Here is a 23413-nt window from a genome sequence, read left to right on the forward strand (position 1 = left end):
ATTACCTGAGGCATAATCAAATTGTCAGCTGTTTTACAAGGGTGATAATGTGGAACAGAAGTGTGATAACATTTGCCATCATTCCAGCTGGTTCCCCCCAAAAGACACCTTCTCACAACCTTCTCATCAGTGAACCCACACGATCTTAGAGAAGCACCACTATTGTTTAGAACTGGTCTGATAATGAACATCAGAGAACCATTAAGTTTGGGAAACAACTCCAAGATCATTGCGTTGATAGATACAAGTGGTTGTAGACCTGTTTTATTTGGACACAGTGTAATTTGAAACACAAATTAAATGCTGGCTTCTGGAAAAAATGTAGGAATTTGTCACTGATTTCACACTGTCAGCATGACCAGGATTTCACTACTGGAGTATATCATGCTGTTTTCAGATTTCAGAAGCAAATGCTCAACCATTTCATTTTACTGACGTAGAGAGAAATTGAGAATATTTCAAAATAGTTTATAATGCTATGACAAGATACACCAGGTAAAGGTATGACTTAAGGGTGAAAATAAAGTATATATTTTTACAAGGGTTTTGGGGTTTTTTTAGACCATTTATTAGGAACATTTTAAAATCAAGACTAGTTATTTTCTAGAAGTTTTGCTCTACTTTGACCAAGAATTAGTTCAAGGGATTTACTAGCTTGTGCAGTGTAAGTCAGAGTAGATGGGTTTAGGAGCTGCGACTCTATTTGTCTAACTATAATGGATCTATAAATTAATCAAACTGGATTGACCATAAGGGCAGTTTCCCAGTTAATGTTAATTCATTCTTTAAGTGCATACATTATCAATCACTATTTTTAAATATACTTAGAATATAGAATAGTCTGTAATTAAGAGTCCAGACCTTTGAGTTTGACATCCTCAATCTACACTGAACTGGGATGTAAATGGCAGTCCTCATGCACTAGCTGAGGTACTTGGTTAGATACTGCTCCTATTACTTTAGCTGGATACCCTAATTCCATCCCTGCAGATCTGCAATTGGGGATGATCAACATCTAGCTGAGTTGTCGAGGGTGATAGGATGATTTTCAAGGACTGGGCCTATTTTCATTGCTTAGTCTTTCCTTGTGAAACAGTAATGCTTTAACTAATTCAAATAACAATGCTGGTCCAGGAAGATACATTATTTTTGCAGTGAATCCACGAATGTCATCATGTTACGATGGATGAGAATATCAGGGAGGTTAAAGATATGCAACTGGATATAAATGATTATATGGAATAGTGTAGTGGTAGGGTACAACTGAGGGCACAACTATACCACTCACCTTGTCTCCTGCTGCCCCTCATCCCTGAGCATGCCTGGGGCTCTCAATTAACCTGCAGGGATAACCTGGGCTTGCCACGTTCTCTCCCTGCCCTGGTTATCTATCCAGGAGGCCTCAACACCTGAGCTCCCTGTGACCTGAACTGCAAACCTGCTCATGACGGAGGTGCCTTGGTCTGGGAGGCCTTGCTGCTCCTCTCAGTGGCACTTCATCACCCTGGTGTGAAATAAGTTTCAGATTACCCCACTAACTATTCTGCTAATGCAGTCAGTATATTCCATGCTCTCTGTGTTCCTCCAGAGCTCCAAAGGAGAAGCTTGCATGGATAACAAGCAGCTGATCCTGAAGATACTTAAAAGCTTTTTCCTGAGATAACTATGATTTTCACAATATTAGTGCATAACAATGGCGCATGGAAGTATTCCTTGGTCTTTTGGCAGACAGAAATCTTCCGAATGTGATAAAACAAAACCAGTAACTTTCTATGGCACAAGAAAACTCGTGGTAAGGCACTTGAGTTTTAAAAAAGCCCAAAACCTAAGAAACAAAACGAACAGCAAATCTTAGAGGCTGGGAAAAGCCACTGCTGTGCAGCAGGAGACCAAAATCACCTCAGTTGTACCTTTCTTCACGTGAATGGGACTCGCTTCACTGACTTCGCTGGGAGCTTTATAAGGGGCTAATATTAACGTGAGGCCAGCGGGAGAGCCCCCTCTGCCCGAGATCCGGGTGGCTCCGCGGGCACCGCACACAGCGTGCCGTGGGCAGCGGAGCGGGCGGGCAGGGCTCAGTGCCGGAGCTGGGGCAGGGCTCGGCGGGCAGCGCTCCCGGTGCCGAGGCAGGGCTCCGCGGAGAGGGCTCGGTGTCGGAGCAGGGGCAGGCCTCGGCGGGCAGCGCTCTCGGTGCCGGAGCAGGGCTCGGTGCCGGAGCAGGGGCAGGGCAGCGCTCCCGGTGCGCAGCCGCCGGCGGGCCCCGCGCCGCCCGGAGGAGGCGCTTCCCGCGGCGGCGGCGGCGGCGGCGGCCCCGGTTCCCAGAGCAGCGCTGCGAGCCCGCCCGGCTCCCAGCCCTCGGCGGGATGCGCTCGGAGGCGGCGCCGCAGCTGGACGGGCTGGAGAGGTTCGCCAGCGCCGGCAAGGGCCGGGGGCTGCGGGCGCGGCGGCGCTTCGCCGTGGGCGAGCTGCTCTTGAGCTGCCCGGCCTACGCGGCCGTGCTGACGGTCAGCGAGCGCGGCAGCCACTGCGACGGCTGCTTCGCCAGGTAGGGCCCGGCCGAGCCCGGCTGCTGCGGGCGGCGGCACAGCTTTACCCCTGCTCGGCTCGTGTGCTGCTCTGGCAGCGCGGAGGTCTAAAGTCAAAGCTGCTTTTCCCTGCTCAGCAGCTCAGGAGAGAGAAAGGAAAAGGAAAAAAAAAAAAAGTTTTGCTCTTCCCGTGCTCTGGCGGTCGCGTAGACACGTGCGTAACCATCCTCTGGCAGGAAGTTTCATTGATCCGTCTAGTTTTGTGATAACTTGGTGTTCGCTGGTTTTAATGAAGGTTTGATGAGGGAGAAAGGGTCTGCAATCGCCTAATTCACACCTCACATTCCCTAGTGCGGAGCGAATATCTATGAATGAAATGTATATATATCTCCGTATTGAAATATACACAAATACTTGTATATTACCTCTGTCTGAAACCTTAGTCTGCAAATTACTTTTACTGGGGCGGAGCGGAGGCAATCCAAGAACTTGTTTGTCTCCTGGCTGGGAATAGTGGGACTGGAGTGCTGCCTGCTCCTGAGCGCTCCGGGATTCCTGGTGCTGCAGGGATGCGGGCGCTCGGGTCTGCCGGGGCCTCTGCAGCTCCTGCTCACCTGTGGGAAGGGTGAGGAGGTTTTCAGTGTTTGCCTCAAGCCTCTCAATTTGAGCTGCTGCAGGGTGTATTAAAAGGTGTATTAGGGTTAGCAAATTCAGCATGGATATGACACGCTGGCACGGCGCACCACGCCATATTTTTAGAAAGCGTAGTGCTTTTGTGGCTTCTGACAGCTTGCTGAGGAATTAAGGGTTTACCTGGTTATAACTCAGAGCAAGTGTTAATAGTTGCCTCAGTAAAGAAAAACAACTGTTGCAATTGTGCTATTTTTATCCACACATCCTTTTTCTTTGCTCATTACCTTATCTGCCTATGACTTGGTCACTTGATTCACCCTGCTCTTTGCATATGAGCACCTAATATAGTTCTAGTGAAGCTGGTGAAGCAAGTTCCATTAATTTGAAGAAGGGTACTGCTGGGGTGATTTTCATCACCTCCGTTACACCTTTTCCCACCCTGTAAGGTTTGCATTGAAGTGATGTGTTTGGTTTAAGAGTTTTTTGTTTTTTGTTGGTTTTTTTTAACTCTTGTACCTAACCACAAGTTTCCTTGTGCCAAAGAATCTGTCTGGTTCTGTTTGTCATATTCAGATTTGTTTGCCAAAGGACCGGGGAATACTTCCATGCCTCACTGATGTGAAGTAATACTGTAAGAATAATAGTTATCTCATGGAATAGCTTTTAGTAGTTATCTTCGGGAGCAGCTGCTTGTTATCCATGCAAGCTTCTCCTTTGGAGCTCTGGGGGAGCACAGCAGTCAAGGAACCCACTGACTGCAGCAGGACAGCAGTTAGTGCGGTAACCTGAGACTCATTTCACACCAGGGTGATGAAGTGCCACTAAGAGGGACGATGTCTGGGTGAGGTAAGCCGATCCGGCAGTGCTCAGACATGTGTTCTGTGTCTGTGACTGTTGCATTAGCGCTGAACTAGCACGTACAGATTCCAATCTGTGCTGCTGGGACTTCCAAAGAGCCCTAGCAGGGAGGCTGTGGGCTCCACACCAGCCGTGGGAAGGGAAACTCGGCCAAGTTGTCCTGAACGCTTTTGTGGCGACATGGGCAAAATGAGGCCGGGACATTGTATTTGCATGAGATAGTGGTTGTTACTTTAAATACGCGGTTGTAATGTCGCAAGAGGGGTCGTGGTGTTAGCTGGGCTCGCTCAGGTTGCACCTTGTGTGCCTTGCAGATACAATCAGAGGATGCCAGACTCGCTGGGTTTTATGGGCTCCAAATGCCAGTGACCACCCAAATGTTGTACACTGTTACATCATGTAAGGACCCTCACCCTTGATTTACTCCAGTGAGCTTACCTCAGTGTAAGGCTATTTATTTTATTTTTTCCTGCAGACATTTTAAAAGCATTCAGTACTGCTGAGAGATCCCTATTGCTGTCATACCAAAATGTCACTTGTTGGGTAACACATGTTCTATTTTTGGTGGGATCTCTTGCAACACATGCACTTTAAAGCAGAAAAGGACCTTCCTCGTGGCAGTTCCCTCTGGTGGGGTATATACAAATATAAAAAAGGAGAGTGTGAGCCCTAGGTCTGCTCAGAATACACAGATATCAGAGCAGACAGGGTGGGGCAGTAAGGGGCTCTCAGGTGACAGGAGGTCAAACAGTATATTTAATAACACAGTATTTTTTTCTTGGCTTTTGGAGGCACTTACTCAACAAAGGTCATGCGTTCTATAACCAAAGAAGCAGTACAGTTGTCAGAGCAGAACCAAAGGGTTAATATTGGTGAACAGAACAATTTTAAAGTTTGCAAAACACAATAACTTTCGCTCATTATTCTTTGTATGGTGGCAAAAAATGATGCTGTCTATCAAAGAGCATAGAATAACATGTCTTCAAACCCAGCAATTTATCTAGAAAGCAGGGTGCTTTTGCGTCATGAGAGTTGCTTGGAAAAATGTGCTTTTGAAATCGAATACAGTTTTCATTGTGAAATGCAAAATAGTGTGCAAAAAGTGATCCAGTATATGCTTTTATTTCATTCAAGTTTCTAGAACAGAATAACTTCTGTTTTCTTTTTAAGGAAAGAAGGATTGGCCAAGTGTGGAAGATGCAAACAGGCCTTTTATTGCAATGTGGAATGTCAGGTACGGTCATGCATTTTGTGAGGGTGGGGGAAGGAGGGTGGGGGTGCAGAACTCCAATTTTTGTTTGTGTGGCATTGATATGCTCTGATTGTAGCTGTGGTTAATAGCAGTCCAGTCAGTTCCAGTATCCCACAGATGCTGACCATGGAGTTGTGCATTGGACAATTACAGGATTTCGACATGGTCTGCATGAGTCTTTCAAGATCAGTAGCTTCAGGGCTTGGTACCACTGAGACTTTGATTAGAGCTGCCTGTCAACCCACTAATTATGTCTGTATTACTTCTTCCTTTAAGGACAGACCTGATAATTTAGCATTAGCTCACTAAACTGGTAAGAGATCCTGTGTCTAATGGAAAAAAATCAAATCTCTAAATAGCCATCTTAGGAGAGAGAGAGAGTTTTTTAAGATTTTTTATTTTAGAATATTTGAAATATTTTGAGTATTGAGAGTACCACAGCTGATGGTAGTCATAACCATTTGAAACCTATCAGGCTTTCTCCTGAGCTTACTCAGTGTAGCAACTTTTATTCTTTTTAGTTTTTAAAGGATGTAGAACGTAAGTTCATACTAATAAAGTAGAGCAATACAAAGATGTCCAAAATATTTGCATGCAGTTTTAACTCTGTTTTTAATTCAAATTAGAATAAGCATCTTTAAAGAAAAGAGAGGAAAAAAAGACAGGATTAGACTATTAGAATCTAGCCTTTTTGGGCCCTCAGCTTGATGGGGAAGAATGATCCAGTTTCTGTGTGGAAAAACCCATCTGGGTTGCTGTTTGGATAACGTGAGCTATGCCAGGTCTGTGCTGCTGGGCACAGAGTGTGGAACAATGCTTATGAGGGATTTGAGTGACCCAAGGCCTGGCATGCCACTGTGTGCTGGCTATAAATAATCCCAACCTTGTCCCACATGTTAACGTGCTCCTGGCTGCATGGGGCCGTGCCAAGTGGTCCCTGTTGTCATTACCTGGTCAGAGATGTCCTGGTTTGTGCTGCCCAGTTCCCAGGCACTTTGGACATGGCTGTTGCTTTTATTTCAAGGATGTCTCTTGTTCTCCTGTTGCACAAGTTTCAAAAGAAGCCTGATCTCTCCTCAGTTTTCCTTCTATTCCCTCCCTTACTTCCTGCTTTCGCCCAGAATCCTAGTCAGTTGTGGGTGAATCAAATAGCCTCTTGGTTTTGAGGCACCAGGAGAACTCAAAAGGCTTAACAGAAATGAGCTTTTTACAAAACTTGCAGTAGTTCATAGAATTTCCAAAGTGAAAGCTTACTGTATGAGCATCTTTAAGGTTTTTGAGAGAAATCTGGATGAGCTTTAAAGACAGTGTAGAGAAAGCCTGTGATTCGTTCATGAAAAATGCTTGTTTCTAAGAAATGTTTCCTCATTATTTCTTACAAGATTTAAACTAGATGAGGTAAGGAAATCCTTGAACAAAGCAGCTGTTTAGCAGCTTTTTTCTGAAATTGTGAGTTTCTTCTCTTACTATATAAAATATACAATGGTTTATGAAACAGCTGTGCAAGATTTTCTGAAGTAGGAAAGCTCAGTAATTTTTGCTGGGAAAAACAGCAAATAGATGCCATGTTGGAAGTAGAAGAACTTATTTCTTCTCATCAATGGTCCTTTGCTTTCATCACCAAGTGGCCCTTCCTCAATGTCCTGACTTCCAGCCTTGACAAAGTTTATATTTTTTTATTTACAAACAAGGAGGGATTGATTTTTTTCCTCCCTCTGGTAAAGTTTTGTACATTTATTGCTTTTTTTTTAGATTTTTTCTCTTTTTTTTGTGGTCAAAATTCTCTCTCTCTGGAGCCATTTCCTAGAGTAAAAACCTGAACTGCTCGAACTGAGTAGTTTTTTGAATTTAAGTCCGCTAAAGCTGATGCTCAGCAAAATCTTGTCTGTGTGATAAGTTAGTGAATTAGAATCTTTCCTACCTGTTACTGTGTGGTATGATGCTCTAGATGTAAAGGCCTTTTTTTGATTTTGTTTATGTCTAAATCATAGTATGACATGCACAGGTGCTAGCACCTCACCCTTGCTGGTGACATACATATGGCTTTTGATTCCCTGGTTGATATAACACTGTCTTCCATCTTTTGGGCCCTTCTGAGTCAGTCTGATGAAATTTATGAATGTTGCTGAGATTGAATTCTTTGACATTCTTTCAAAATTACCTTCAAGCACAATATTCTCTAGAAACTGGTCTCCACAGACTGTATGTGCTACACAGACAGCCTGCACTGCATCTTCATCCCTGTCTTGTTCAAAGGCACTTTTCAGCAGTTCAGCAATTCTTTGTAAAAGCTAAAAAGGATATCTGTGCCTTGATACTGAATTTGTAATGCTGGAATGTACAGGAAGTGTGTCCCTTTTGCCTGCATGGATGTGAGACATCATGAGACACTCATAAAAGGCCAGGGCTGTACTTGAGAACTGTCATGGTATTGTTAATTTCATTTTCATTTTATTAGTTAATTTTTCCCTGTAAATCCATACTTTTTTTTGGTCAATTCAGCTAAAAATTGTATGCACCCAACAAGGACATGGTATGATTTCATATGTTGGTTGGTACCTTGTTAGTCAACACAATGCAGTTAGACAAATATTTACCACATGAGGTATATAGTGGGATAAAAACCCAAAGCTTTCGAGCTTGCTCTTTTCTTACATAAAGATGTCCTATATCACAACTCATAGGAATTCTTGCTCATTGTGGGGAGAGGTGGATCTAGAGGACTGGATCTATGCACACACACACAGGCTTTGGCACAGCCCCTTAATGTTCCTGTTTTGGTCTCTTACTTTGCTTTTGGGATGGATAACCACATGTTTCACCTACATTAAGCTGCATGCTTGCATAGGTGTGGATTCAGGGCACATAAGAGTGGAAGTTGCCTTCACTGCCTGTCCTTGCTGCTCTTAATGTTTGGTGGGTGGAATCTAGTCTGGGTTTGCTGGGTCTTTCTCTCCCCAAGCCCTAATCCAGGTCTCCTTTAAAAGGGATTGTGATTTCCAGCAGATTCACACCTTCCCACTCTCCAGTTTCACCTCCTTGGAGCACAGGCCTGTTATTATAATAGTGGCTTTCAGGCCCCATCTGCAGCTGTTTGGGTCTTGATATCTTAAATTATAATAATTTTAGTCAAGCAGGAGGAGACTTGTGCTCATTTTTTCTGTTTAGAAATTAGGTGCTGGAACACACTGAAGGGAATTGTTTAAAGAGGGTTATGTGGTTGCAATTTTGGACCTGGTGAACATGAACCAGCTACTGGAACTCCTTTTGCTGTTATTTACTCATGGCTTTCATTTATCCCAAAGAGAGTGGAGATAGCTAGCCAGTGTGCAGAAGGAGATTTCTCGGTGGTGATTTTCAGCATTTGAAATATATTTTGAACAAACCACTTAGGTTTTTCTTAACATGTCCCATTAAAGGCTGGTATTGCTGGAGTGAGTGAAACAGGTATTTTTACCAGCTAGTAAACCTCAAAATGTAGTTGCACACCTGTAATTAGCATTAAGCAGGTGTATTTTAAATGGGACCTTGTAGAAATTGCCTGCTCCTCTTTGTTAAGATGTAGAAAAAAATACAATTTTTTTTGCTGTGATGATTCTGCACAAAAGGATTTTGACATTGCAAGGTTGTGTTGGATATTTGTCCCCCCTATAAAAAACTTTCCCAGTGTATTTTTCTTTGGTAAATGTCTCCTGTGAACATGTTAAATGTTTGCCCTCAGTCAAATAACTTCTATAGCCCAGTGCATGGTAAATGATGATGGGGAGGGATGGCTGTGAAGATATATAAACCTGCTGCCTTCACTGCTTGATGAAAGGCTGTATCAGAGAACTTTACCAATTAATATCAGACATCAGAAGTTGCCTCACTGGAATTCAGTTAAGGAGTTGGATGCCATTTGATCACAATTGGGCCTTAAGATTCTGAAGAAGTGAGCTTTACCTGTGCGCTGGCTTGCCCATCATTTCTCTCTGCTATTTATGTGTGTTTCCTTTCAATTGAATGAAATAGAACTTTTTATTTAGTATTGAAAAAGCCCATGTGAAATAGGAGGTATGAGGACATTTGTTTGGACTTGAGGTTTTTTTTTTTTAGTATTATATTTTGTCACTTTTTGTTTTTCTCCTACAGTGAGGTATAAGACAGTGTTCTGGGAATCAATCCAGTAGTCCTGGATGGCAGAATCTTTTTGAAGAACTTGGTGAAGACGAGTGTTCCCATGTGCTTTGATGTAAAAGGCATAAGGTTTAAAGAACTTCCCTCCCAAAAATGTTGTCACTCCTAAATGAAGGGGAAAATATTGTGGATGTAATGAAAATAGGAAGAAAATATCATTAATGTAGCATTAGGGATTCAGCTAGAACAATGCTACTTGTTATAATTCAAACTACCTGGAGGAAAACGTGGAAAAGAATGCAAAATACAATCCTGCTGTGATCGCAGGGAAAGCTGCTGTCATGGTGCTTCTATCCCAGGTATTACTCAGTCATCAGAACTCTCTTTTTTTTTGTGGTGTTTCAGGCTTTTATCTCATTTTGCACAATTCAGCCGTATCTTGTCCCTTTAACCTCCCTACCAGTTCATATAACTCAGTGTGATTCTGCCCGGGGAAAGATTTTAATTAACGATGTGTAAAGAATAAAGGGACAAATGGATTTTTTTTAAAAACACTGCTTCAAGACAGGCACGTGATTTTGCATTTTGATTTTTTGTTTTATCAGGTAATTTCTCTTGTTTATTTAGTGGGTGTGTATGGATGAGAGTCCTGCAAAGCTTCAGGTTCAGTGCCTTCACTTTTTGAACAAGCACGCTGAAGTTAGTGGGTGTCCTGGGTAAGCAAGAAGAGGTGAGAAATGAGATTTCCCTCTGTGTCTTTTTAGCCTTTAGCCTGTAAATTCCTAAGCAAAGACTGTCAGGAATTTTCCAGAAAAGATTTTGGGGCATACATGGGAAATGGGTCTCTCTGGGGTCATTTTGTAGTGTGACAGCTGTAGGAGAGTTGAGAGTGTAATTTCACATGACATGATTACAGTGTAATATACTATTTTGGTTCTGGTCTGTATTGCCACATCCTCTTAGAATATTTACACTGGAGCTTATTTCAAGCAGGCTGTATGTAAGTTCTTCTGGAAGTACCATACAGGGATATTGAGGACAGCAAAGCTGACATTGTGAGGGCTTGAATACCCTTGCAGTGTTGCACTGCTTCAAACCTTACCCAAGGCCAGGGCAGGTGCTGACCTTTCTTTTCCTAATAAAATAACCTCCTAAAGCTGTCTGTGCCCAGCACACTTAAAATAACTGTTTTCAGTGGAAGAAATTTTGGTGTAGTAACTCTGAAATGAGTAATTTTGGCTTTTGTTTTGATCTGCAAAACCTGTAAATAAGCTGAGCAGCCGAGGTAGGAGGCACTGAGGGTCCTGATTCCCCTGAGTGTTCCCTGCTTTGGAGTGCTGTGTGTAGTTCCCACAAGGAATCCATCTCCCAGCAGACCTGTGGCACATCTACCAGTCCTGTGTAGATGCTTCAGACAGCCTCCAGTGTGTCTCCCTGGTGTTCCAAACAGCTCTTGCTTTAGTGGTTAGGCAGCTGAGGCAAATTGTTCCTTCTGTGCCACTCGTCCACTATGATGAGCCGTATTGTTGGAATTTTTAAATGACTATTAATTATCTAAAACAGTAATTATTTATTTATTATTTAATAAATTATTTAATTATTGTTGGGTTTTTTAAAAACTGGGTCTGAGTGGGCCAACTCAGGGTCTGCCATACTGAGTGAATCACAGTAATGGGATTTTCAGAACATTCTGGAAGGTGCTAAAAGTTTTTCAAGTTTTCACTTACAGATTTGTAGGATTTGTTGTGAGTATTTTTCTCTTCTCGTGTTTTCCACCAGTTTGAATCTGGTATGAAAGCAAAATTTGATGCTTCCTAAGCAGACAGAAAACTATAGGTCTGTTCTAATACAGTGATATAAATGTGTGTTTGGGAGGAGACATAGCAGTAAATAACTGCATTGCTTGAATATTTCCATGTTTAAATGAATTAATAAAATGAAATTTGATGCAGTCTGAGGACAGCCTGGGCTAGTGCAGGTTGTTTATATGTGATTCTGTGCTGTTGTTTGGAAGATTCTGTGGCCTTGGGTGAAATTTGTTGAGTGACAAAAGCCAGTGTGTGCCTTTTGCCATCACTCCTGTGTGTTGTTACTGTCTGTTGAGCTAGGAATATGCTATGCATTACCTAAACTATATTCTATACATTATGCTGAAATGTTTGTCTGTATTAGTATTTTTTGATTATCTAGCTGTGCATTTATTCTTCAACATTTAAGGGGAAAAAAATCCGATAATTCCATCAGAATGTTTGTGTTTGACCTTACAGTCAAATGATTGTTAGTGATTGTGAATCCATTGACTTCAGACACATTACTCCTGATTACAGCAGGGTCACCTCATAGTGAGGGGCCAAGGTATTAAATGGAAATGAACCCAATAAAGTTATCAAGCTCAGACCTACTGCATCCTCTCATGCTTGATCTGAACAATAAGAACTGGTGATTTATAAATCATGTTGTCTGTTTGCTCCTCTGTCATTTAATACTTTTTTTCCATTGAGTAAATGAAGATGTTCTGACCTCAGCTCATCCCTTGTGGATTTGTTTGGGAAAAAGCAGGATAGCTCTGCCCCTTAAATGTGACTCAAGCTTTTGTTCCCATTCACTGAGCGTCACCTTCTTTTTTAAAGGAAACACATTTCACTTGACCTCTAGGATCTGGCAGGACTTGCTTCATCCCCTTTTTCATAAGTTTATCTCCATGGCTATTTTTTTTTTTAATTATTTTTTCCTCTGTTTTCAGAAGGAAGACTGGCCAATGCACAAGCTGGAATGTGCCTCCATGTGCACTTTTGGGCAGAACTGGCAACCCTCAGAGACTGTGAGGCTAACAGCAAGGATCCTTGCCAAACAGGTGAGCAGAAGGCAAGGCTTGGCTTGGGAGGTTTGCTCCTGCTCTGGGTGCCAGGGAAGGCAGGAAAATGAAAATTGAGCGACAGTAACTGTCCCTGCAGAGCACACACGGACACACAGACACAAGTTTCCTGTGTACAGACAGGTGTGACACAGAGCTCGAGCAGCTGAGTGCACTGACCATCACACCACTGCAGCAGGGTCAGGGCCAGCATGGTCCAGCTGGAGACTTTTGTGGGGAGCTAGAGAAAAGCTAGTGAGGCCTTCAGCTGTAACCTGGGGCCAAGTACTGCTGAACAGAGTCTGGGAATCTTTACTGATGGTTTCATGTTGGTGTTTCAGCCTCTGTTCTGGTAGATTTGAGCTCTTGCTTACACATGTGGGCAAGCACCAAGACCACACTGATAAAAAGAAAGAACAATAAGATTTGCTGTTTGGGTTTAATTCCAAGGAATGCTTCTGGAGTTGTCTGGCTGCAGGCACTGATACCTTTATGAAGCAGTTGTCTGTTGTAGTATTTTTGAGCTACAGTTGCACAGCCTTGTGTAGCATATAACTCTCAGTATGTTTATTAGTCAAAACACCTCTGAGGTATTCAGGTATAAACATTTATGATTCTGAGTTAGCTGGTGAAGACCAGAGTTTGAGAGAGAAATCTCAGACCCTTTGTGTTTGGGAAAAAAAATATTGTGAGTAAGGAAAGAAGATTGCAATGTCAGTCTCTATTTGAGTGTTCCTTAACTCTATGGATAACACAAGTGCTTACAGGGATGGGATGGGATTCACGAGTTTCAAGGTTATTGTACTGTGTATCTTTGTATAGCTCTAAACTCTCCCTGCAAAAACAAATCCTCTTTGAAGCATATTTTTATGATTGAGGTCTGCTTATGTGACAAGGGCAATCTGGATATTTTATGTAGGGAGGATTTTGGTGGCCTGCTGGGAAGGTAGCTGCATCCTTGCTGTGTGTGTAGATGTGTGTGCATGAATGTACACGTGTGTGACTTAATTAAAGCCGTTTGGGGGTGATCCACAAACAAAATGCAATGTTTAATGACAAAAAGTCATTGGAGTAAATTTTTGCTTTCATCGCTTACAGGGAGGGGGGAGAACCCTACATGTCATATAAAAGCTAAATATGCAAACCATAGTCCCTGAACCTCAGCTGCTGGGCCACCTGCAAAGCCATATTTAATGGCCAAGATTACAAAGAAGTGGCCTTAGGCCAGCAGTGGAGCATTGCTTTTGAACTCTGTCAACAGTCAGTTTATTCACTTTCCTCAAAGCAAAGCCTGTCTTCTGCCTGCTTGCTATTGTTAGCAGCTTTCTGGGTGTCTAGAACAAAGCAAATGACATATTTAAAATACTGTTCAGTTTATGTATATAAATTTGAGAGGAGTTCATATTTGGCTGCCTAATTTCGTGTGGAGAGAATATTTCTATGCCTTTAGTTAGGGCAGTCAATTTAACTCATTGCTGTTCATCAACTCATAAATTCCTCAGACTGTGGGTAGGTAGGAGTTTCCAAATTCTGAATGAGTACACAAAACTGCTGAAGTGAAACATTAAAATATTTTCCTTTTTTTTCCCCTTGTTGTTAGAAAACTCACCCTGAAAGAACACAGTCAGAGAAGCTGCTTGCTGTAAGAGAGTTTGAATCACGTAAGTAAAAAAGGCTTGCAGGTAAACAGAGGTTTTGACTTAACTATATTAATGGTTTCCCCATGGCTCCCCTCCATCAACACCTTTCAGAACATCCTGCTCCTGAGGAAAGGAGTAAACAAAGAGAATGGAGGTTCTTCATTTTCTTTTTTCTTTTTCTTGGCTGTTTGTGGGAGCTGTGAAACAAGGATGAAAACCTAGACAGAGTTAATTATGTAGTATACATCCATCTCTTGCTTCTCTGGTATTCTAGTGTCTTTTGAGAATTGTAATGTTGCAAAATTAAAATAGCTGGTATTTGTTACCAGGAGGCACAAAATCAGAGACAGCACAGTTGCTTGATGGTGACAGTGACTAAGGGGCTAATTGCAGAACCCTCTGGACTGTGCTTCAGTATCTGTCACTGCCAGTCAAATCTGACATGTTATATATGATTCCATGTCCTAAATGCTCTAAAATAATACAAAGAAGGAGAGAAGGCATTGGCTTGTTTTAACTGGAAAGCTGCTGTTTACATCCAGTAAGGCCGAGTTAGAAACTGACCATTAGTGCCCATCCTGGCACAGTTTTCACCAGCCTGTTGTTTTCTGTCTTGGTGCTGAGCATCATATACACAGGGGCAATGGGTTGTATGTTCACATTTCTCACTCTGATGGCTTCCAAAACCTTTTTCAAAATGCTGAATAAATGTACTCATTGCTAGGACTTGAGGTAGCAGGGTAACCAAGCACTGTAGTCTTATTTGCTTCCTGAGCAAAATCTCCTGTCGTTGCTCTTGGTACAACTGGGGGAACAAGGGGGAAAAATGCCAACATTTATCCTTGCCTATGGCAAGGATAGTTCTACAGGTAAGTTGGCAGGATTGATGTTGAGGAGAATGGGTGAGTGTCTGTGTATTCTTCTGCATTGCAGCTTGTATTCAGTAATTTATTAATTTGAGAGATAAAAGGCTGAAATGTTTTTTTCTGTTGCGGTGTTCTATTTGTCCTCTAGCAGCCTTTGTTTTGTTAGCAAGCACCCCTGTTCCTGCTGCTTTTTGACTCACCTCACAGCTTAGCACACCTTTATCAGTTATCTAATGCTTTGCAACACCATACACAGGACAGGAAAAGGCACCTGGCTGTCAGTTGGAAGCTCAGAATTTTTTATTTCTGATTTGTCTTCATTCTCATCAAATTTCATTTTTCCATTTTCCTTAGTGTTTTTTGTGACTCCCCCGTCATTCACATCTGCTCTTACAAATAATTTCCTCCTTCTTTGACTGTTGTGTGCAGCCTTTTCTCTCCATTATTATTTTGAGCTGGAGAAAGCAGGAGAGAACTAGTAACACTGCCACTGTGAGAGAGTGGATTAGGAAAAAACTTTCAAACATTCTGCTCTTGAGGGGAGAGAGAGGGGACCAGGAGCATATGGTTGATCGTCTGGCTGCTCTGCATGGACCAGGTAGGGAAAGGTTCAGTGGCCATGGCTTTGGCTAGAACTTTTCATGGGCCTGAGGGTTAATCTCTGGAGAAACCCTAATGGAATACAGATGGCAGGTGTGTCAGGGCATTTCCACTGATGTTCCTGCTGTCTCCTGTTAGTAGATGTCTAAACACATCTCTGTTGGTGGTCACCCCCAGCCCATGGGGATGTGGGCACTCTGAGGCACTGTTTGCTGCCTCCTGAGCAGGTACCTGCAGCAGGTCAGCTGGATTGCATTCCTGGGCAATCATCCTCATGTTATCCTGCCCTTGCTGCAAAGGGAGCCCTTTAGCCAGCCCGTGTTGTTGCTAGATCCCTACCACGTGTGGCCACAGAGATTTGGGGCTTCTGTGCTAGGGAAATCCACATCCTATAAAATCAGCAGGGATAAGCAGCCTTAGCAGCAGCTTGGGCTGGTTTGTGCTGGTAAGGAATAGGTCTGGATGAGAAAGACTCCTTATATAAAGCATGCTCCCAGGTGGGTGATGTTCAGTGTGAGCTCATGCCACAGTGGGTGGGACCATGTGTAGCAGGTGAGGTGGTGTCACACAGTTGAGGACAGCTGTCCAGAGGGCCAGGGCTGCTGGGCTGACTGCTGGAGTTAACAAATGTGCTCTAAAGACTACAGCCCTTCTCCCAAGGAGGTAGTCTGTGTCTAATTATCTGCTAACCTAAAGATGTCAGAAAATGCTTTTTAATCCTTCATGTTGGGCATGTGCTGGACTCGGTGATCTTGGAGGTCTCTTCCAACCTGGTGATTCTGTGATTTTGTGTTCTTGTAGTGCACGTGTGGCTTTAGCAGAGGCAACATTATGTTTGTGGAAGAGCAGGCACTTCTTGCAGTACTTCCAAGCAGCTTGTCCCTCAGGGGTTTCTGTTAAAGTCTGGGCCTCTTCTAACCTAAGGCTACCTTGAGGAGTGTTCCTGTTACTGAAATGAAATGTATTTTTTGTCCACAGACCTTGACAAACTAGACAATGAAAAGAGAGAGCTGATTCAGAACGACATTGCTGCTCTGCATCACTTTTACTCAAAGCACTTGGACTACCCTGACAATGCTGCCCTTGTAGTTCTCTTTGCACAAGTAAGTTGGCTAGAACACAGCCTGCTTAGGTGGATAGTGCTTAGGAGTTTAGCCTTCCTGAAAGGGGGAGGCTGTTAATGGCAATGGAAATGGTAGCTCTTTGCTTATCTTAGGGACAGATGGAGATCTGCTTCATTGAGCAGTAGTGGCTGGATGTGCCCCACTTCCATCCCGAGGGGAGAGGCTCTTGCCTGCAGACTTTCCATGAGCTGCTTCTCAAATGCTGAAGAAAAGGGGAAACAGCCTTTAATAAACCCTGCCAAAGTGAAGCTTCTTGTGGGCCAAACATAGTGTGGCTGTTGTTGAACTAACATGGAAGGCTGCTGGCCTGAGACCCTGCAGAGGCAAATCCTTCATTCAGGCTTCAAACTTGTGGAAATCCTTGCTGGTCAGGTCATCATTGTGTTTGACCTTCACAGGGAGTAAACTTCAGAGACGTAGAAAGAGCTGCAGAAAGCGCAGCCTAAAACTTTTATCTGCTGTGTGGCTTTTAAATGTAGTCAGGTGGTTTGGCCATCTGGAGAGATGAAGGAAAGACAGGATGTCTTGTTAGATAACTTCTGATATGTCACTTCTTTTTTCTCACCTACTTTTCATATGCATCTGAATTGGATGTATTGTAGTGGATGGAATAATACACCAGTGGAATACTGAAAGATCCATTTTCTTCTTTTCCCTCTTTTGCTTCAATATGAACTACTTTTGTACTTAGGTTTCTGAGTAAAATAATATCTTGAGATGAGGGCAAATGTTGACTTCTGGGATGAAAGCTGAGTTGGAAATATCCTGTTTTTTAGAGCTGGGCATCTACCAACAAGGAGGCACAGTTACTATTTCCTTACTACAGTGGTACTCTTATTCTGTAGGGGAATGATTCCTTAGGATGTTTAGCATCTGCTTATCATCCCTTGTGTTGTTTCTAATTACACATTTCCTTTCAATGATGAGGAGTTTTTTCTCTTTTGAAGACTTTAAAATTTATATTTGTCAGCGGGATACTTTGAAGATGTTAGTACAACCAGTTTCTTGTGGTATTTCAGAATATTTTTTGTTAGAATGTAGCCAGAATTCTCCAAATATTTCAGTATTTTGGCTATAATGACTTTTGTTTCATGTCCTGTCCAAGAGCAGCTCCACCAGATTTGTGGTACTTTACCTGACTTCTGAGAGCTGCTGGCTCCCAGATCTCATATTCCATCCAGTCTTCTCTATGGTGTCACCCATAGGTGTTATCTTGAGCTCATCCTGATCATCAGGTAACTCTCTGCCACTGTGAACATTAGAATTTTTTGAACTAAAATCTCCAGAATTCATCTGGATGCTTCTCAGAAATGTCTTACAGGATGCAGCCTCCTGAGGTGTTAGTCCCAGGATAAATCTTTCCAGAAGAATGGGAAGTATTCTTGTACCTGAGCTGTGCGAACATGTTTCCTAATAATTAGTTCACTTAACCTAAAACCAGTAGTATGGATATGATGCTGCTTTGTTTCCTACAACACTTACTTTGGCCTCATGTGGTCTGTTTTGCTTCTCCATTCCCCATTGTTTTCTCCTGTGGTTCAGGGCAGTCGTTGGGACTCAAACACCTCTGACTCCTCATTGCTTTTAGTGAACTTTGCCTGATGCTGTTCCCTACACAGCTGAAGTGTAAGTGCTCCTTTTGAGTGGAATAGAATTCTTTTGTCCAAAGTCCTTGCTGTGTTCACCAGCTGTTGGCATCATTCTATTCTCTTTTGTCCCTATAGAATATAGCTCTTGAGGCTGGAGCTTTTCTTCCTCAGTCTCACCTTTCATACTCTTTGAACAGTTTCTGTCTTGCCTCAAGTTCCAGCATCTCAGCCTTTTCTTGAAGACCTTGTATTTTGTGCCTCCCTTTGCACATTCTCTTTTCCACCATTGGGAACAACCTTGAACTCCACTTTTATTGTTGTCTCTTCACTCCCTCCACTTTGCCTGTTTTTAGTCATGCATTCATCTGGTGAAACCAATGTTATCTCATCCCTTCTAATCATTCCTCTTGTGTCATTTCTGATATGATACTTCCATGAAGTGTGTTGTCTCTGGCTTAGTGGAGGTGAGTTGATGATAACTCACTATGTATTTTTAAATATTTCCCTGTGATTCAGAACCCTCAAGCTGTTCTTTGTCAGCCTTTGTAGCCTTATGTTCTTACTTGCTGTTGATATTATCTTTCCCTTCTATTGTTTTAGCATTCAGCAATTACATTTTGGTTTTGGTTCTGGTATGCTCTTACATTGGCCAGGGCAGCAGCCTGCCCATCTTGAGAGACTGGGAAGCTTTGGGTGCTATATTGCTAAAAATAACAGGATAAAGATCAAGCAAAGATAGCAGAGATACTGATGAGTGCATCAGGATACTTGCCTTAATTGTGAACTCACCCTGAACAGTTCATACCTGAGGAGTGGAATAGAATTCTTTTGGTATTTGGTATTTGTGTGTTTCTAAAAGCCAGTCCAGGCTGCATTCCAGCTTGTGGGGCATATCACTTTGCCTGATGAGAAACCTGGTCTACTGGAAGGTGTCCCTGCCTCTGATTATTGGAGAAAAAACAAGAGATTGGAACTTGATCTTTACGGTCCCTTCCAACCCAAACCATTCAATGGTTCTGTGATTATTGCTGGTAGTATTTGTTGTCAGCTCTTACCCTTTCCAAAACAAATACTGCACTGCACTTGACTGACTGTTCTTGTGCCCTTTCTAGCTTTAACTGGACTTGGCCATGTTGTTTTAGTGAGTAGTTGTTTCAGTGTGTTACTGGTGCTTTTTTCATGTTTGTGGGGAGATAATGGTGAATGTGGAGAGGGTTCTCTTTGTGTCAGTATGTGTGGGATTTGAAGTGGAAGTGGAATAAAGTACTTGACTGAGGTGCATTTTGGCCACTTAAAGTAATACAAACCACATGAAAAAGCTGAAACTTCTGTAAGATTCCTTTGACTTGGATGAGAACAAAAGTGAGAAGGTTTTAAAACCTGCTTGAATCTATTCTATAAGAGAGTTTTGTGAACAAGTTCTTTTGATCCTGTGTCTGCTTAAATTAGGAATACACTTCCTCTTATATTCTGTCCTTCTTCTGTCCCCTCCTATTCTATGTCTTTATGAGGTTCAAGTCTTTCTCAGTGCTTTTGTTGTTTTCACATGTGCTTCAGCTGTAGCTGATATGTGCAGGCTTTGATGACAGGGCCATTGAGGCAGGTCCCTGTGACATGTGCTCCATCAAAGCTCTGCACTGCCCCAGTCTGGCTGAGTTGGCTGCCCTTCTCTGCCACACTGCTCCTTGCATGTAGCTCTGCTTTGGCCCTTTCCTTGTCGTGGCCCAATGAGGTCTCCTTGGCCCGTGCTGGGGTGAGGTTTTGTGTGCTCTTTGTCAGCCCCACTTCTCTTGGCTGGCCCTCCAAGGAGCAATTCACTAGGTGTGTCCTGAGCAGGTGCAAGTGTTGCACTGTCAGTTCTTTAGTGTCCCTTTGGAGTGAGACTTTGTCCTCACTTCACTTGTCGGGTTGTCATGGAGCTCCCTGTGAGTCCTGGGGAGGTGGATGAAAATTTGTCAGCAAACTTCGGCAAGTTAGTTTGATGTGTGAGAATGTGATGTGTAAGCACGTAGGGAGTACTCAGCTGACCAGAAGCTGATCCATCACCTTTCTCTTTTTTCTTAGGTTAACTGTAATGGCTTCACAATTGAGGATGAAGAACTCTCTCATCTGGGGTCAGCCATATTTCCTGAGTAGGTTGATTTTAATATTTAAAAATATAAAATTAATTTATTTAAAAACAAATTGAGGAAGTAGATGTATACCAAAATAATTAAGTATCTTGTTTTAAAGATCTTTACTTGGCAAATAAAATGTGGCAAATTATTTGCAGCAATTTTTCTTAAAAATCCAGTAATTTTGGTAAAATTGCGCATATCATTTGTTTTGAAACATAGATTGTGAACTATATTCAGGTTGGTAAAAAACATTTATTTGGGTAGCAGGTTCTGAACAGAGACATTAAGTAATAATCCAAGCCAAATGAAAAGGATTGCAGGTGACTTGCTCTGTTGTGGCTGGGTACAATCCTTCTCCTGGTGCTCTCTGAACAATATCCTTTCTACCTTTGTTCCTTGGCAAATAGTAAATCCCTTTCACAGCTTCTTTGAGCCTCCTTGCTATGACAGTGGGTAAAAAAATATGTACAAGCTTCTTAGCTTTACGAATAAACTGCACATGTTGAGTGTTAACTGCAGTTTGTGAATGGGGAACTACAGCTTTCTTCAGGGCCAGAAAACATTTCTTGCATTTTTAAATCTGTCCTTCCCATTTAATATTGTGCAGAGGAGGGTATTTTCTGCCCCTGATCTTTGCACAGCCTGTATGAAGGTATTAGCACTGAGGCTTAGTTTGACTTCCTGGTGAGGCTTGGATTACTCGTAGCTTATCTGTGTCAAAGTAACCTGAAACTCACAGATGCCCACTCAAAGCTGGATGTGATTTTGCCAAGTGCTGCAGACAAGCAGTAGTATCTAGTCCTTGCTCCACAGATTATTCTCCTTCTTCAGGCAGGTCTGTCTGATGTTCATATCCCTGATCTGCAGATTGGAAATTAGTGCCTTGAAATGCCCAGGATCAGAGTCATTGTGGGAAGAGTAGAGCATTAAACCAGGATGTTCTGGAAAAATGTCCAGCACTGTCACTTTGTAAATGCTCAGTCAGATCTTTCCTACTTAACAGTTATGCCTGAGCTAAAAATACTGAATTGTTATTTTGCTGGATTGGAAGAGAAATAATTAAAATTTTTAAAAATTATCTCAGATAAACAGGGAACTGCACTTTTTCCAGACTTGGTAATAAAGGGTTTACTTTTCTCTATCCATCCAGGTTTTTGTCCAAGTCATGTGCTTGTATAACAGACAGAGATGTCCTCCCTCCCACTTCAAACATGGAGGCAGTTTACATTTGAATAGAAGCCAGCTAAAATTTTAACACCTATCTCAACTTGCAATGCAGTGAAGACTTTTGTTTTCCTGTATTTACTTGTTTCCTTTTAGGTTTAACATGTTTTTCTTTCTCCTCTGAGGAAAATAGTCTGTCTGTCATGTTGATAGTGAAGTTGAATGAACGTACCTGTCAGCTTTCCTGTAGCACTGTAAGAAGGGGAAAATAATAACTTGCCTAGTTCTGCAATAATAGGATTTAAAAATTGTAATGATTCATTAGCAGAGCCATTCTCCATATCATTAGAGTAAATAACAGTACAAGAGATTTTCCCAAGGTTACCTTCATGTTAAGCCTCAGAATAAAAAGAGCTTAGAGCGACAGACTGACTCAATCTTTCAGACCTATTTATTTTGTGAAGTGGTGCTTAACTTTTTTCGTGTTGCTTGTGGTAGTGGTTGGGGAAAACATTTACTTTTCTACTTTTACAGTGTTGCATTGATGAACCATAGCTGTTGCCCAAATGTGATTGTGACTTACAAGGGAACCTTGGCTGAAGTCAGAGCTGTCAGGGAGATTGAGCCTGGAGAGGAGGTAAATGTGGTGTTTGAATGTGCTCTGTTCCCCTGCAGCCCAACAGGATTCATTCTGCTTCTCAGGGATCATTTCAGTTAGATGGCAATTTAAAAACGGGAAGGAAGGATCTCTTGCTTCTCAGAGAAAAGTAAGATGGTGCTTTGGAAAAATTAGGGTGGCTCTGGAGGACTGAAGGGATTTTTGGAGGCAGTACCCTATTTTTTGGTAATGGGAAGGGCACCTGCAGCAGTCACTGCAGCCAGCCTCTCTCTCAGTTTACCCATCTGTAAAATGAGGCTGAGTTTACTGATGTTTGGCTGGTGCTTTGAAATTCCAAGATCAAAGCAAATTATTACTGCTGTAATAGTTCCCAGTATAATAGTAATGTGTTGAAATTGAAGCCAGAATAAACAGGGTAAATGGGTACAGATAAATCCTCTGACTTCTGTTTGGACAGAGATCCACAAAACATGGGACTTGGTCATATCACCTCAGTGGCATTTGCTGGGAAATCACAGAAGGACAAATGTGTGGTTTTAGGTGGAGTGAAACTGAACAGAGAGGAATAAAAATCTGTGAAATTGAGTAAGGCTCTAGGTTTACTTTGAAACTTTCTCCGTTAAATAATGAATTTGGCAGGGAGTTTTAAACAGTAGAGCTGCACTTGACTAAAAAAAAAAAAAAAAAAACCAAAAACCCAACCCAAAAAAAAAACCAACAAAAAAAAGTTAAATAGAGCTGGGGAGGATGTTCAAATACCTGTAAGGAATGAAGATACTGAACATCCTCTCTGGGGATGGAGTTTGCACAGAATTTCAATGACTCGTTTGTAAATGTTTAGTTAATCAGCAAAGTTCATACTGATAAGCTCAGATTTGATTTTTGATAACATCTGCTGTTTTCTGAGGTGTGTAATAGCAGCCTGGAAGAAAGATAGAGAGGTTATTTTTGTGGATTATACCTGATCCCCCTTGTGAACAAGATGAGTTTAGTTGCTGTAGCCAAGGATGAATGACTCAGGTGAGCAACTTCTTTTGGTACCATTTGGCAGCGATGATTTCTGTCTGTGATTTTGGCACTCACTGCTAATGCATTGTGGTAACCAACAGGACTGATTCTGGCTTCAGAATTTTGGTGTGGAATCCCAGACATTTTCAGCATTTTGGGGGAAGGTGTATCATTAGAGGTAGATGATTGCTCAACAATCATCTGTTGCTCATCATCTCTGTTGCTCAACATCTTCTTCAGGTTGAATTCTGCCTTAGAAATTTCATCAGCTCTCCAGGACCTCACAGGTTTTGCACATTTGCTTCTCTGACCCTTCAGAATTTTCCAAACGTGAGCTGTGCCTGCGTGTGGTCGCTGTGCAGTCTCCCAGCCTGTGTCTCCATCTTCAGGCTCCGTGTAGCCATTGCAGGGCAACGTTTTAAAGTTTTTTTTTGCTGTGAATGTGGTT

At 42.3% G+C, this 23413-nt stretch overlaps 1 protein-coding gene across 1 annotated transcript in view; it reads left to right on the forward strand.

The window, feature by feature from the left end:
- Window positions 1–2305: 2305 nt before the first annotated feature.
- SMYD2 (SET and MYND domain containing 2) overlaps window positions 2306–23413 on the forward strand; it is a 28502-nt gene continuing 7394 nt past the window's right edge. Inside the window, exons 1-7 of the mRNA XM_064709104.1 lie at window positions 2306–2545; window positions 5187–5250; window positions 12128–12238; window positions 13839–13899; window positions 16323–16447; window positions 20122–20189; window positions 21873–21975. Of these exons, the coding sequence (XP_064565174.1) occupies window positions 2364–2545; window positions 5187–5250; window positions 12128–12238; window positions 13839–13899; window positions 16323–16447; window positions 20122–20189; window positions 21873–21975 (714 nt within the window). The 5' untranslated portion in view covers window positions 2306–2363. The remainder of the gene's footprint in view (window positions 2546–5186; window positions 5251–12127; window positions 12239–13838; window positions 13900–16322; window positions 16448–20121; window positions 20190–21872; window positions 21976–23413) is intronic.

Source organism: Zonotrichia leucophrys, chromosome 3 (assembly GCF_028769735.1).
Source record: "Zonotrichia leucophrys gambelii isolate GWCS_2022_RI chromosome 3, RI_Zleu_2.0, whole genome shotgun sequence".
Classification (NCBI taxonomy): domain Eukaryota; kingdom Metazoa; phylum Chordata; class Aves; order Passeriformes; family Passerellidae; genus Zonotrichia; species Zonotrichia leucophrys.